Below are 16,302 nucleotides of genomic sequence, written 5' to 3'. Positions count from 1 at the left end.
AATAGTCAAGAATTGGAAGCAACCTAAATGTTCATCGATAGATGAATGGATAAAGAAGATGTGGTACATATACACAATGGAATACTACTCAGCCATAAGAAAAGGGCAAATCCTACCATTTGCAGCAACATGGATGGAGCTGGAGAGTATTATGCTCAGTGAAACAAGCCAAGCAGAGAAAGAAATACCAAATGATTTCACTTATCTGTGGAATATAAGAACAAAGGAAAAACTGAAGGAACAAAACAGCACCAGAATCACAGAACTCAAGAATGGACTAACAGGTACCAAAGGGAAAGGGACTGGGGAGGATGGGTGTGTAGGGAGGGATAAGTGGGGGGAAGAAGAAGGGGGATATTAAGATTAGCATGCATGGGGGCGAGGGAGAAAGGGGAGGGCTGTACAACACAGAAAAGGCAAGTAGTGATTCTACAACATTTTGCTATGCTGATGGACAGTGACTGTAAAGGGGTTTATAGGGGGGACCTGGTATAGGGGAGAGCCTAGTAAACATAATATTCGTCATGTAAGTGTAGATTTATGATACCAAAAAAAAAAAAAAAGGCAGTTCCCGTGTGGTGACCTCCAATGAGTTCTACACAGGGGTATAAAGGGCATATAAAATTGTAGGCAAAGGGTCTGTTTGTGTTTATACAGAGGATCAAAGCCTAATTGGGCTACCCCGAAAATGAACTAAGATACGATATGAAAAAGAACTTCCAACATCTGCACTCTCTGGAAGACTCATGCCAGAAGATGATCATCAAAAAACCCCAACAAAGATCCACGCACTGCTACAGCTGTAGATGCACTCATCCCACCAGTTCCTGGACTTGCCATGGGAATGAAGAAGGAGATATCTAAGCTGGCCTGTGCATACAGTAAAACAACAAATTTGACTGGATCTATACTGTTGTAACTCAACCAAGAATTAGGAGAAGTGCAAATTGTAGTGCTCCAAAATCTTACAACTACAGACTATTTACTGTTAAAAGAACATATGGGATGTGAACAGTCCCCAGGAATGGGTTGTTTTAATTTGTCTGATTTCTCTCAGACTGTTCAAGTTCAGTTGGACAATATCCACAATATCATAGATAAGTTTTCACAAATGCCTAAGGTGCCTAACTGGTTTTCTTGTTTTCACTGGAGATGGATGGTAATTACAGGTATGTTTTGGTTATGTAACTATACTCCTATTATGTTAATGTGTGTGAGCAATTTAATTAGTAGTTTAAAGCCTATACATGCTGAAGTTATTACTCTACAAGAAGATATGTCAAAGAAATAATCAATCTTCCCACGTTTTCTTCCGTCTGCTACTTCTATAGCTTTTCTTCTTCCTTCCTAATTACAACCCTTAAATAGAATTCATGCCTCATATCAAATTTACCGAGTATCATAATTCTCCCAAGTGGTAAAGTTACCTCAAGACAAATGCTGGGCATAGAAGCCACAGGGCATAAATCTGCAAAGAAGTAAAAAGCTAACCTTTTCAAACAATGTTGCTTCTCTCTCACTTACCAACTTTACATTTCCCTGTATGGCCCCGGAAGATGACTGGTTAGCCAGAGACGGGTAAGGTTCCTCAAGGGAGGAACAACCTAAGACAGGCACAGTCACAGTGGGGCCACCAGGTGAGAAATTGGGGATCAACAGAGGTGAGGCTTAGAACCTCACCCCCCTTGTTCTGAGAGAAATCTTCTGCATACGTGGATGTTTTATTTCCCATGTCTAGCTTGGATTAACACATAGTCTACAGGCACACACCTGATCCTCTACATTTGCTCTCTTACAACACTAAACTATGTTTTCTACCTTTATCTTGTATCTACCTACCACTTCAGCATTTTATTAAAAATAATAATAATAAAGAGAGAAATGTGGTATCCACATATAAATCAAGTATAAAAATCAAATGAGTATTCATATTTGAACTGACAGTTTATAGTTCATAATGCATGAGCAAAACCAAAAGTTTCTGTGATGACTGCCCTTGTACTGTTCACCATGTAACTTATTCACTATGTAAGAATTTGTTCTCCATGTAAGAACTTGTTCGTTATGCTTCAGAAGATTGGAGACTGACGAAAATCAGGCTTGGCGTGGATTAATGATTGTGCATTGAGCATTGACTCCCCTATACAGAATTTTATTGTTGTTAACAACCATTTGATCAATAAATATGAGAGATGCCCTCACAACAACAAAAAAATAAAAGAAAAGAAAAAAAGTACACACTTCCAGTTGTAAAATAAATAAGTAACTGGGATGTAATGTATAGCATAAGGAATATAGTCAAAATATTGTAACAACTTGTATGGTGATAGCTGGTACCTAGAATTATCATGTATATAAATGTTGAATCACTGTGTTGTACACCTGAAACTAATGTAATGTAATACTGTGTGCCAACTACCCTTCAATAAGAAATAATCATCTACCAAAAAAAATAAATAAAGAATAATAAAAATGTAAAAAAAAAAAAAAAAAATCTTGGACATAAACATGAGCAACTTCTTCATGAATATATCTCCCCAGGCAAGGGAAACAAAAGCAAAAATGAACAAGTGGGACTATATCAAGCTGAAAAGCTTCTGTACAGCAAAGAACATCATCAATAGAACAACAAGACATCCTACAGTATGGGAGAATATATTCATAAATGACATAGCCAGCAAAGGATTGACATCCAAAATTATATATAAAGAGCTCATGCACCTCAACAAACAAAAAGCAAATAATCCAATTAAAAAATGGGCAGAGCATCCTCACAGACACTTCTCCAAAGAAGAAATCCAGATGGCCAACAGGCACATGAAAAGATGCTCCACATCGCTAATCATCAGAGAAATGCAAATTAAAACCACAATGAGATATCACCTCACACCAGTAAGGATTGCCACCATCCAAAAGACAAACAACAAGGAATGTTGGCGAGGATGTGGAGAAAGAGGAACCCTTCTACACTGTTGGTGGGAATGTAAATTAGTTCAGTCATTGTGGAAAGCAGTATGGAGGTTCCTCAAAAAGCACAAAATAGAAATACCATTTGACCCAGGAATCCCACTTCTAGGAATTTACCCTAAGAATGCAGGAGCCCAGTTTGAAAATGACATATGCACCCATATGTTTATTGTAGCACTATTTACAATAGCCAAGAAATTGAAGCAACCTAAGTGTCCATCAGTAGATGAATGGATAAAGAAGATGTGGTAAATATACACAATGGAATATTATTCAGCCATAAGAAGAAAACAAATCCTACCATTTGTATCAACATTGATGGAGCTAGAGGGTATTATGCTCAGTGAAATGAGCCAGATGGAAAAAGACAAGTATCAAATGATTTCACTTATATTTAGAGTATAAAAACAAAGAAAAAAAATTGAAGGAACAAAACAGCAGCAGACTCACAGAACCCAAGAACAGACTAACAGTTACCCAAGGGAAAGGGACTGTGGAGGATGGGTGGGAAGGGAGGGACATGGGGGGAAAGGGGCATTACAATTACCAGACATAATGTAGTGGGGGTGGCATGGGGAGGGCTGTACAACACAGAGAAGACAAGTAGTGATTCTATAGCATCTTACTATGCTGATGGACCGTGACTGTAATGAGGTATGGGGTGGGGACTTGATGGGGAGAGTCTAGTAACCATAATGTTGCTCACATAATTGTAAATTAATGATACCAAAATAAAATAATTAAATAAGAAAAAGAAAGAAGTGTGGCAGTTCAACTAATAGGCATAAAACAAAATTCAACTTGTCACTTGTCTTGTAAATTATTACTTAGATCAGAATATATTCCATATATAAACTAGCTTGCATTATTTTGCACAACAACCTGGTCAATTAGCAATGAGAATAAACAAGCCAGTGCTATGACTTAAAATATCAAGTTTTTAAATATGAAATTCCCCAGGAACAACAGCTAGGCCTAGGTGAATTTTTAAAACTCTATCAGCTTTAAAAGCAGATAGTTATCTCCATTCTACTGATGCTTGCGATAACTACAAGAAAATACTTACGTTGGAGTTCACTGAAGAATCCTTTCCTGCTTCTAGCAGGAGAATATCTCCCAAAGTCATTGCTTGGTTTTTAAAGCTAACAATAATACCCAAAGTAGTCCACAGATGTTAAAATCTTAATTTTAACTTCACATTGCTGGTGTTCTAAGTCTTCCTTTCTGGGGAATACATTTAGTCTGGATTCCATATTACCAGTAACCCTTTTTAGTTTCATTGTGGAGACTCTACTTTTAAGAGGCTAGTACTCCCATCAGAAATAAATTTAGCCCAAGAATGAAGTTAAAATAACCATCCATAGATTTATACCAAGTTTTACCCAACTTATTTTTATATACTCAAAGTGTAGAAAAGCAAAGTTATAGGCAAATCTCAAATACACAGATAAGCATTCCTATTAGTATTGTTTTACTTTTAGCATAATATATAATGTTATTTGTTCTATGTATGTCAAACCTTGAATGTTTATCAAGGTTAAAGAAGTGACAGTATGAACAAGCAAGTGCATGTGTATAGTAAAATGCAAAAACCTGAAATCAATTTTAGACTTTTTGCTGTTCCACTCAAAGAAACCAATCATGGGAGATTTTTCCTCTTCAAACTCTTTAGCATTAAGGTACACAAGACTAACTGGGACGTGCAAGTCAGCTCAATTATTAACCAAGTCTCTCTGCTGTTTTCCTTTTCAGGACACTATATTACCGGCCAGTAATTTTCCTCCTCCTCAGAAAGGTATTTTTTCATTGTGCACTTCAGTGATTCATCCTTATTTACCAGCATTATCTATCCTAAGTTGAATAGTGTCAATATAAATCCAAGGAGAAGTCTTGAGTTTCTGATATACTTCTAATTTTAAAATCAGTTATTAACAAAAGTTTTTATTCTGTTATGATTTGATTTGTTTAATAAATATTTTGATCAACTATCTCTCCATGTTAAAAAATATATTGCTTAATGAAAAAAAGTACTGAAATACAAATATTCACAACAGGATTCTTTTTTAAACAAAGTTAAAAAAGAAAAAGAAGTTTCATTTCCTATATGAATTCCTGGTCATCAAACGTTTTCATATGGGTAAGTTTTTTCAAGAAAGGTAAAAAATGTTTCCATTTTCTCACATCCTAAAAGGACTGTCTTGTGCACCCCAGGTGCACACGTCTCACTTTGGAGATTAATTCTCTCAACATCATTGGCAACACACATTAATCACTATATAACCACTTTCTCTGTGACAGCGCCTGCATCTATGTTTCACTTAAGAATTCTCTCACCACCTCTACCAAAATAATTAAGGAAATACACTTTGGCATAGCATTCATTTGAAATAAAGCAGTATAAAATAAAATCACTGGCTTACATCTCCGAAGAACTTGGCTTAAGTTGTCCTGCATTGTTTCTCTACATTTGGGAAGAGTGTGCTCATTTGCTTCATGGATCATATTCTTCAAATTTTCAATAACTCGCATTTCTCGAAGACCACGTTTTTCCTATTAAAAGAAAGTAAATTACTAGTGCATATTGTGTCTTAAGTCTTTATTTACTACCTAGGAGTTCCACCCAGATTTTGGTTATGTTATTACTTCCTACTGAATTTGACATAGCCTTCTTCCAATTATTTGGCAGGAAATGAGGTCACAACCTGGAGGCATTTTTTAAAATTATTATGAAGTGCTCTAAAAGTCGCAATTTGAATAAGATTTTTATAGCAATGCTTTAAAATTGGCATGAGAAATTCTAAAGGAAAAAGAAGCTTATACTGTCACATATTCATTCTGTACAGCAAAGAAAGTAGGTATCCTTGATCTGATTTAAATTTTGTCGTGCTGACATCACATAGTTTCTATTATTATATGTACTTTTTTTTTCTGATTCCATTTTTCTCTAATAAAGGTGTGTGAAAAAGGTAATAATAGAGAGATACTTTGCTCTGCAGAAAGGAGTTAACATTGACTGCTATACTTAGAAAGGCCTGCTTGCAAGGTGGGCCCTTGGCTGGGGGCTAGAAACTTGACAGTAAGCAGTTCCCTATACTGGTGTCAAACTCTCCGTAGATAATAAGATCTTCCTGTCTGGGAATCTGGAATTTTGATGCTTGATAAGCAAAGACAGCCTACTTAACCAGTCCCCAATAAAAATTCTGGACTCCTAGGCTCACTTGAGCTACCCAGGTAGACATTTCATATGTGTTGCTGGGTGAATGAAGCTCACTCTGTGTGACTTGACACAGATTTCTCTCCATGCACCAGTTCCCTTTACTCATTTTGTGCTTCATCCTTTTGCCATAATAAAGCCTAGCCACCGGTATGACCATATGCTGAGTCCTATTAGTGAATCACTGGGCGTGGTCTTGAGGACCCCCAACACATCCTCCACCCTGAGGGTCATCTAGACTTACAGCGACTTGCTTGGAAAAAACAGAGTAGGGAAAGGGACAAATATTAACTTCACAGTGGAAACAAATGAAGACTGACATCATCACTGATGTCATGGTGACAGCATGCGCCCCCTGATGTAGTGTGATGAGAAGGGTACTTTAACTCTGGGGTACTCTTCCCAAAAACTATGACCTCAGGTTATTCTCAAGAAAAACATCAGACAAAACCAGATTGGAGGACATTCTGTAGGACACTGGCCAGTACTCAAGACTGTCGAGATCATGAAACACCAGTAAAGACAGAGAAACTGTCACAGACCAAAGAAGTCTAGAAACATGACAATTAACTGCAACATGGCTGCATTTAGATTAGATCCTGGAATAGAAAGAGGGCTGTAAAGGAAAACTGGTGAAATCCAAGTCTGGTGTTTCATTAATAGTAATGTACCAATGTCAGTTTCTTAGTTCCTACCAATGTAGCACTTTAATGTAAGACATTAATAGAACTAAGTGATGCAAACTCTCTGTTCTGTTATAGCAACTTTACTGTAAATCTAAAATTAATACAAAACAAAGAGTTCACTAAATAAAGAATGGTGATAGACTTGAATGTAAGGAAGTAATAAGCTATGTTACCAGGATTTTGTTTTGTTTTGAGCCATTCTTATGAAGCCTCTGTGGTCAGATTTTTACTCTAATTTTTCCATAATAAAAAATGTACAACTTATATAATGGTTGAGAAAGAATAAATAATGAATCTTCATGTACTCATCACCAGACTTCAATAATCTCAACTCACAGCTGATTGTGTTCCCTCTGCAATCCTCCAAACATTCCCCTGCCCACAATCCCAGATTCTTTTGAAGCAAATCCCAGTAATTTCAACTGTAAATATTTCAACATCTATCTTTAAAACATAAAGACTCCTCTTCAGAAAGATACAAGACCACCTCTCTGCCCCCTCCTTTGTCTCACACACACACATACACACTCAACAATAATTCTTTAATATCATGGTAAATATTCATGTTCCCTCAAATGTCCCATAAATGTTTTTATTCCCTAGTTTAACTAAAATCTAAGTAAGATTAACAAATTGCAATTGGTTAATCAGTTTCTTAAATCTTTTTTAATCTATAGATTTCCCCTCCATCACTTTTTTTCTCTTGCAATGTGTTAAAAAAAAAAGTGATTCTTTTGTTCTGCGTATTTTCCCACAGTCTGTTTTCATTGAATTCCCATAGTGTAACATGGTCTCTTCATTTTCCTGTGAATTAGTTAGAACTAGAGGTTTGATCAGATGTAGGATTTTGTTGTTTTTTGTTTGCAAGAATATTTCATTTCAGAGATTGGTAGTATACTTTCAATGGGATGTTGGTAGCATTCCAGCTTCATTTGTTAGCAGAAATACCTCTACAAAAAGAAATTTCCCCTAATCAACTCTTTGGTTACTCTGAGGAGTATGTTCATATATGAAAGGCAAAATAAAACACGACTATTTCCCCATATTTACTAATTTTAAAAATTATGATTTGGTTCCCTAGTATCCTCTAAAGGCTATTGTTTGTTTTTATGCATTCATATGACTCATAGATTTAAACATATTTGAAGACTTTTAATCCATAATAGTATTTTTCTTTATTGGTGCTCAAATTGTACTATCTTTGTCCAGTAAGAGCGTATTCAAGTCAGCTCTGGAATGCTTTAGACAAAGCTCCAGTGTTCTTTGGTGTCGTCTTTGCTTCCTGATATGACCTGATGCTCCAGGCTTGTCTTGGACATTTCCCTCCCCAGACTTGGAATCAGCAGGTCCCTAAGTACTGCCGATATTTAGAAATGGTTTTTAGTGCTCAGTGCTACTGAGTTGGCCATTATTTCTAGACCTTTCAGTGGACAAGGCTAGGAAATGGGCATTGTTTTTAAAAGAAAAGATACATTTTAAATTAGTAACTCAGCCAATGTAAATTTAAAAAAAAACTTAAATTCAGACTAAAGTGTTTTTAAATACCCTCTATTTGTTTCTTTCCAGTTCTCAAAATGCCAACATATTTACTAATTAGCTTTATCAACAATTCAATCAAATAATAACAATACTAGCTTCAACAAAATGATTACTGAAAATAACTGAAGTTTTTTTTTTAACTTTTTGTTTTGAAGGGATATTTCACTAGGAATGTACAATCAAATTACTGTGTTTTAAAGTTACTCAGAACAATTTCTCTCAGTATGGTGATGCCACCACCTAGAAAATTTTTTAATTTTCACTTGGATTTTAGGGATTGCTCCTTAAAATTAAATTTTCTTTTAAATTATGTAAAATATTTACATGGCTCCAAAACTATATCTATAAGAATATATGTATACTCATTTACATGGCTCCAAAACTGTGTCTATAAGAATATATATACTCAAACTAGTCTAGCTTCTATTCTTTACATCCTATTCTCTCACCACTCTTTCTTTAGGTAATTATTTAAAATTTTTTATCTTGCCATTGTTTTAAGTTTAAGGATATACATCCGTATATGTGTATCTATACACACATGCATATATAAATGTATATATGTGTGTATATACACATGTATAAGTATTCATATATTTTTTCCAATTCTTTCCTTCTTAAACAGAAACATGAAATACAAACTTGTTTTTTTATTGGAAGTATCACTGAGATACAATATTATGAAGGTTTCACATGACCATTGTGGTTTCAACATTCACCCATATTATCGAGTCCTCACCACCCCTACAGCAGTCACTGTCTGTCAGTGTAGTAAAATGCTATAGTCATTACTGTCTTCATGTGAAATATTACAGACTGCTCTTAATGTGCTTTATGAGCCAAATTCATAGACACACACAATATATATACAATCTTTATGTGCTCATGTTGTCCATCTGTTCTGTTTGGTATATCAGTATTTAGAAAAGTTGGCGTTTGAGCTCTCGTGGTTTTTATACTAACACCCTTAGTCTCCTCTTTTTTGGTTGTCTGTTGGTTCCTTACAATAAGCAATATTAATAGCAGGTGCTCATCTCTTCTTTCTCTAGGCTTTCCCTCTCCCTCAGGATCCAATCTGAAACAGTATGCTTTTATTTCCAGTTAACATTCATCAGGCAACCAGTGAGGATATTCTACTTTTCACACACCCTCCTCTCCTTCCATTTTCTGACAGGCTGTACCTACACTGTCAAAGCAGAGCTACTGCATGTTATACTGTCTCCCTTATAACCATCATTTAGTCTTACTTAATATTTGCAAACTGCTGTCAGGTAGCAGTCTGTCCAGTCATTTTGGTTGTCTAAAATTCATTGTTTATTATGTAACAGATTCCTCAGGCATGATCATTTGAACAACATTCCCAGTCTCACATGACCCTAACAGTGTATTTGTGCTCCCTATACCTGGCAGTTTGGCTAGACAGAAAATCCTGTTACTCCACTGTCTTCTGGCATAAGACAGATAAATCTATTAACAACTGGGTTTTCTTCCCCTAAGAAAGGACTTAGTCATTTTGTCTGAGCATTATTTTTATTTCAGGAAAGTTTTCTTGAGTTCAAGTTCTTACATTTATCTATTACACTGCCTTGACTTTCATCTCTGAGGACTCATTATCACACATTGGATCTTCTGTTATTATCAGTACTTTCTTTTGAACTCTTTTTCTCTCTTTAGCCATCTTTAAAATTTTAAACATTCCTATTTGCAATTTCACTGAATGACTTTCCACTGTGTTTAATCACTATCAAGTTATTCCTAGTTTCATTTCTGAAGTAATTTAAGATTTTTTTTACTATTTCTATTTTATACAATCATTTCTGAGTTTTTGTAATTCTGATTTTACCATTCTTTTATAATTTTCTTACATTCCTTAAGTCATTTCAAATTAGGTTATAGTTTTTACCTTTTTTGTGGTCACACTTTCTTACACTCATTACATTAAAGGACATTATTTTGCTCTTCACCCTCTAATTTGTGTGGGTTTGACTCCCGCTGAATTATAATGGGGTTTCCTGTTTTTAGAAGGGAGGAGTGGTCGGACCAGTCTTTCTAATTTCAAAGTTCTAGAACTCTCTTTTTTTGCTGTTCACAAGTGTTCAATTTCCTACAGTTTCTCCACTGTGCAGGGCCTTATTCCAGAAGGGGAGTTTGTGTGTAGGTTTCAAACTCACATACTGCTTCACCACTGTTAGCCTTTCCTGTTACCACTAGCACTCACTCATGAACTGGAGCCTGTGAAGACCTCTCCCTGCATCCTGCTGCTGCTCTCAGAATGGTCCTTCAAGCTTTCCAAAAACACTTGATGGTAATTTGAGATTTTTCAAGCTCTTAAGGCTTCACAAGACCCTCTTCTTTCCCCCACTTCTCCCTGCAGTTTCTGATACCACAAAAGCCTTTCAGCTGTTGATAATGTGGTTATTTGGTATTGGAGCATACCTTGTCCCCTAGTTTTATTATGTATGTTGCTTGGTTTTGCTTTCCTAGTTGCTCTGGTTTAATAGACAAATTTAGGGAGAAAAATAAAAAACAAAAAAATTATGTCACAGCTGCCGCCATCTTTCCCAGATGGCATTAGAATTTGGAAGAATCAAGACTAGAGGAGATTATTTCATTTTTTATGGTAGATTAACTTCTTGAAGATGCAAAAGAATGGTCTCTCAATTCAAATACAAAGACAAGGAAGAGCAGAGGAGGGGTCCTGCAGCTCCACTCAGAGTACAGGTCTTACTCTGGGGTCCACAGGTGGGCTTTGGGGTTCCAGAATACCCTTTGAATTTGTACTCAAATTGAATATACATGTCCTCCATGCATTTTTCTGGGGGTGGGGGGCAGATTCTCTAACGAGTCCATGACCTACTAAAGTTAAAAAACCACTTATTTAAAGGATTACTTCTTTTAGCAGGCAATTGGTAGTCACAGGTTGCAGTAAGTGAATTTGTAGCCCCACCTCTCTAGGAGCTTATTCATAACAATAATTAACTTAAACAACAAACAGGCCCAGTGAGCATGTTACACAAGATAGAGTGTTAAAAACCATCTGGCATGTGCTTGTTTTAATGCTGGTATTTTTGACTAAGGCATACTGTTGACACAACACAAAAGGAAGACTATAAACTAACATGTTCATTTGTATAGTATTTCTGGAGTGAAAATTCTCAGAACACGGCTCAACACTAAAGAGGCTTGGTTTCTGATGTGTAACACCCCATAAAATTGCATATGCAGTTAATTTTTCTTAGGTTGAAATTATAGCAAGTGCTCAAGTAACATCCTTAAAACAGTGGCTGGCACTAAACACTTTAAAATGTTAACATTAATAATATTAGTACAGTTTCTATAATTTTACATTAGAGATGTAATCTGATACATTAGAAGGGGAACAAAAGACTGATATAATAATTTAAAATTTTCTTTCAATCACAAAACTGGAGAGTCTCACAAAATTTAAAACCATATTGTGTGTGTGTGTGTATATATATATATATATATATATATGGAGACTTTATCCTGACATTTAATAATCTGACAGTTACTCTAATAACCTAAGTAAAAATTTGGGAGCAGGATACCAAGTGACATTCTAGTCTCTCCTATATTTTACAGGATTTTTGTCTTAATCAATTCAATTCACATTCAAACTCATCAACACAATCCCTCCCAACTCCTGTAGTTACTATATACTTACTTGAATACATTTCTTTAACCTCTAATTTTAATCATCATTTCTTCAATTTTTTTCCTTCTGGCTAACATCTATTTTTATTTCTCAGCTCAAACTTCATTCCCTCTATGAACATGTTCTTCCAATCTCTGTTAGAGAGTTGTTTCTTCTTGAGATCTCAAGTACTTTGTGCTTACTTTATCATATAATTCTGTTATTAAAGTTATTCGTTTATATGTCTTTCTTCTCCTTACTAAATTTCTGGAGGCAGGACTGCTCCTTACTTATCTTATATACCCAGTGTGATAGGTCTGGATCTGTTCTCCTCTTCTTTCTTCCTACCAACACCCAAATATTATTTGGAGTGGTAAATGTGCCTGTAAGAGTGCTGCAGTTTCCTACCTGGCCTTCCTTTTTGCTACATGAAATGCAGATGTCCTGGTGGGAGTTCCCAAAGCCACCTTGTAAGCATAAGGACCTGAGCAACACATCAGGGTGGTGAAAGGAAATGTTGGAAGAAAAAGCTGACATCATAGAGCCATCATATCAGCAGCTAGGCAGGCTCTGGGTATTGTAAGAGAAAAATAAGCATTTGTTAAAGCCACTATTTTTAAGTTACGTGTTACTAGTAACTAAACACATTCTTTACTGACATACCTAGATACTCAATAACTACTTACTAAAGCACTCAAAGAATAAAGTCTGCTACAAATGAAATAAGCAATTGGTACAGGACCCCGTACCCCATCAGCACTTCATAACTGCTGCATGCATGGGTCTCTCCTCTGTTCCACACGAGAGAGGCCATGACACCTGCTCTCTGGCTAGAAAGATACTGGTGCAGAAGACAACGGCTCTACCCACTGACACGACCAGACTGATGCTCACTGAGAGGGCTCCACTGGGATCTCTGTGAATGATATTCAGTGGAATCAAGGCAGTAAAAGACTTGCATAAAATTGGGAGAAAGGTAGTCAACTGTCTGGAAATACTAACAAACACCAAAGGAGAGCATAAAATAGAACTTCAATAATTTAAGTAATGCTGCCACCATGTGGCACTTATTCCCTTCTCTGAGAAATAAAACTGTAAAAGGAAAAAATGATCACTGCCATGTGCATTAACTTTTTTAGATATGTAAGTTATTAACAACTTTAATTTTAAATACCAGCCAGTTTTTCTTCAAGTGAACTACATCTGAATTGTGTAGAGAAGCTGAAGCGTCTAGGAAGTACTGCTAGCTCTGCTTCGCCATTCCTCTCGGTCCAACCAGCAATTTGGGGCAAAGACTACCTTTGCTATTAAGAGGATGTTACTGTTTGGACCAAGAGAGAAAAGAATTGTAAATAATGCAGATACCTATCCAAATCTAAAGTCTCTAAAATGCTTTCAGCTTTTCTCTTCTAATTGGAGGGTGAATGTTAGAATATAATATATAGAAAAGGAGGTGAACCTGATGCATACGAAAGTTTCTGCGTTCCACTAAACCCTCAGGAAATGCAGCTGGGGAGGTTACTGTGCAAAGACTGGATCAAGCACTTTCCAGGAAAAGGAGTAATATTACATTTAGTCAAAGGTAACAACTTAACTTAGCTGACAAAATATTTTTGAGCCCTTCAGAGACCATTCTTCAATGATGATATGGGAAGGCTTGCTTCACGAAGAGTGGATCTGTGTCTGTCTTATTCTGTTTTATTCACCAATATTCCATTAGTTCCTGACGTTATGTCTCACAGAAAGTAAATGCTCAAGACAAATACAAAATAAGCCTTACCTGTCATACTCAGTGAAAATTTTATTCTTTAGTAAACATTTTCCTAACACTCATACAACTTGCTAAGCAAATCCTTATTTTCCCTAAAGATATTAAAAATTGAAACCCAAACTTACTCAAAATATTGCAAATTCTGAATTAATACATTTTCATTTGATTGTAGTGCTACTACCTTCCTGTGAATAACAGTTAGCAATATTTGTCTGACACCTAAATACTAGGGATTTTTTAAATGATGTTATCATTTATTCCTCACAAAAACTCTACAGTATGTATTAATGCTCCCATTTTTAAAATGAAGAAACTAAGCCTTAGTAAAACAAGTAATCATAGCTAGTAACCAGAGTTTGATCCCAGACATGTCCAAGGTCTCTCTTCTTTTTAGTCTTCAACACAAGCCTCCTCTCCACAAGGACTGCGGAAGCTCTAACAATGTGGACTGCAGGCAGTTCCTCTCCCCTCAACTATATGCCCATCTTGTCCAGGCAAATGTACCCCAGTTAAAAGCTGTGCTGGCTCCAACAGGAAGTCAGATCCTGAACGGAACACACTCAACAGCATTAACGTAACTCTTCTTTCACCTTCCATTCAAGACTTAGTTTCCCTTGGATGGCACTTTCACAGCAATCACCTACATTACTTAAAGAATGCTGAGGTAAGTATGATGACACTTGTGTTCTAAAGATAATTCAGACACTAATTAGCAGTATGACTTTTCACACATTGCTTTCCATTTCTGGGCTCAGTTTCCACAAAGTTAGGGGGGTATATTAGAGAATCCATCTTAATTCCATAAGTTTATGCTTCTTTTAATATAAAGTAGGTCTTCAAAGAAGTAGTTACAATTTTTAAAAATAAAAACTAGTTAGTAATTCAAACTAAGCATACAGGCAGAAAAGATGACTTCTGAAAAAGATGATATCACTGGGTGTCAGAAAACCCAAGGTTTAGTTAAGCTCTGCTACATGTTCTTTTGAATCAAAGTAAGCATCTACAATGCATGACACATTGGTTTAGGCATTTTTAATACAACAGAGAGTAAGAAAGATAAGTCCCTACTCTCATGGTGCCTATATTCTAATGAAGGAAGACAGGCAATAAGCAAGTAAATACCAAGAAAAATACCAGGTAGTTTTAAGAGCTTTTGGTAGACAGAATTCTCAGATGGTTCCTGGCACCCCTATCCCTAGTGTACACACACCTTCTCTCAGTTACTCAATCAAACTCTAACCTAGGTGTAAATATATTAAGGTCCTATCAGTTGACTTTAAGAAAGGGAGGCTATCCTGAGTGGGCCTGACTTGATAATCAAGTGAGTCCTGAACAGGGAGCGTGCTCTTCTTGGCAAGCATGGGAGAGATTCCACATGAGGGAGACTCCATGCAGGGCTCTGAGATGGAAGAGGCCACCAAGCAAGACATGCGAGCGGCCTGGAGGAGCTGAGAGGAGCCCCGGCCGCAGCAGACAAGGAACAGGTACCTCTTTCTACCGCAGCAAGGAACTGCGCCCCGCCACATGGTGAATTAGGAAAAGGACTCCAAGCCCCAAATCAGAACAAAATCTGGCTAACACTGTGATTTTAGCCTTGAGAGACTGAGCAGAGAATCGAGCTATGCCACGCCCAGACTATTCTCACTGAGGAATTGGGAAGAGTCTCTGGATAACTTCTGTGTGTCCGATATTATTCTTACTCCACAACAATTACAATGATGAAGACAGTTAACAGTTAGTTATTCCGAGGGACCAGATAACATTCTAAGACACACACATACAGATAAATGCATGTTTGTGCATGCACACACACCTTTAACCTTTACAACTCTGTGAAGTAGGTATTATGCAGATTTTGAGTCTGTTGAAACCAGAAATGGTATCTAATGCTGCAGCTCTGTCCCTGTTTTGAGTACTCTATGACACAGGCTTTCTGTAGCTTTAAAAGGCTTATGAAATGATTCTCTCCTTTCGGCAAGTTCACACTTCCTGAATGGTTGGAGTCTCATTTGATAATAGGACCCCAGCTTACAGAGAACCACAAAATTGTCCAACACCATTTGCCACCTATACAACAATAGCTTGGAATGTTACTGTTTAATGCACAATGAACCAATAAGCATCTGCAGAACAACAGTGATATGCAAGAGGATGCAGGCTGGTGCATCATCATTGCTGGAACACAGCATACAAAGTGGGGTGGTAGATGGCAAAGTTAGAAAGGTAAGGGCCAGACTGTAAAGGCTGCTTAGACTTCATCTGTAGACAGCAAATATTATCAAAGGGTTTTAAAAGTGAAATAATGCCAGAGCTCTCTGGCAGCAGGTTTGACTGGGTTGATAAAGCAGGCACAAAAACCAGAAGGGATAGAGATTTCTGAGTAACATCTAGAAGAACTGCTCATGGAATGTGGAACCTAAAGGGGAGAAAATAGCCAAGGATGATTCTCATGCTTCACTTTGACTGTTTT

General features: G+C 36.6%; 1 protein-coding gene across 2 annotated transcripts in view; it reads right to left on the bottom strand.

Annotated features, from left to right (window-relative positions):
- The window catches only part of BLOC1S5 (biogenesis of lysosomal organelles complex 1 subunit 5), a 62,930-nt gene that overhangs the window by 39,638 nt on the left and 6,990 nt on the right, over window positions 1-16,302 (bottom strand). For both annotated transcript variants that reach the window (XM_057494036.1, XM_057494035.1), the window contains one exon: window positions 5,388-5,517. In XM_057494036.1, the coding sequence (XP_057350019.1) occupies window positions 5,388-5,517 (130 nt within the window). The remainder of the gene's footprint in view (window positions 1-5,387; window positions 5,518-16,302) is intronic.

The sequence above is a fragment of the Manis pentadactyla genome, chromosome 16 (genome assembly GCF_030020395.1).
Source record: "Manis pentadactyla isolate mManPen7 chromosome 16, mManPen7.hap1, whole genome shotgun sequence".
Taxonomy (NCBI): domain Eukaryota; kingdom Metazoa; phylum Chordata; class Mammalia; order Pholidota; family Manidae; genus Manis; species Manis pentadactyla.
This window is presented reverse-complemented; position numbering and strand designations above follow the sequence as displayed.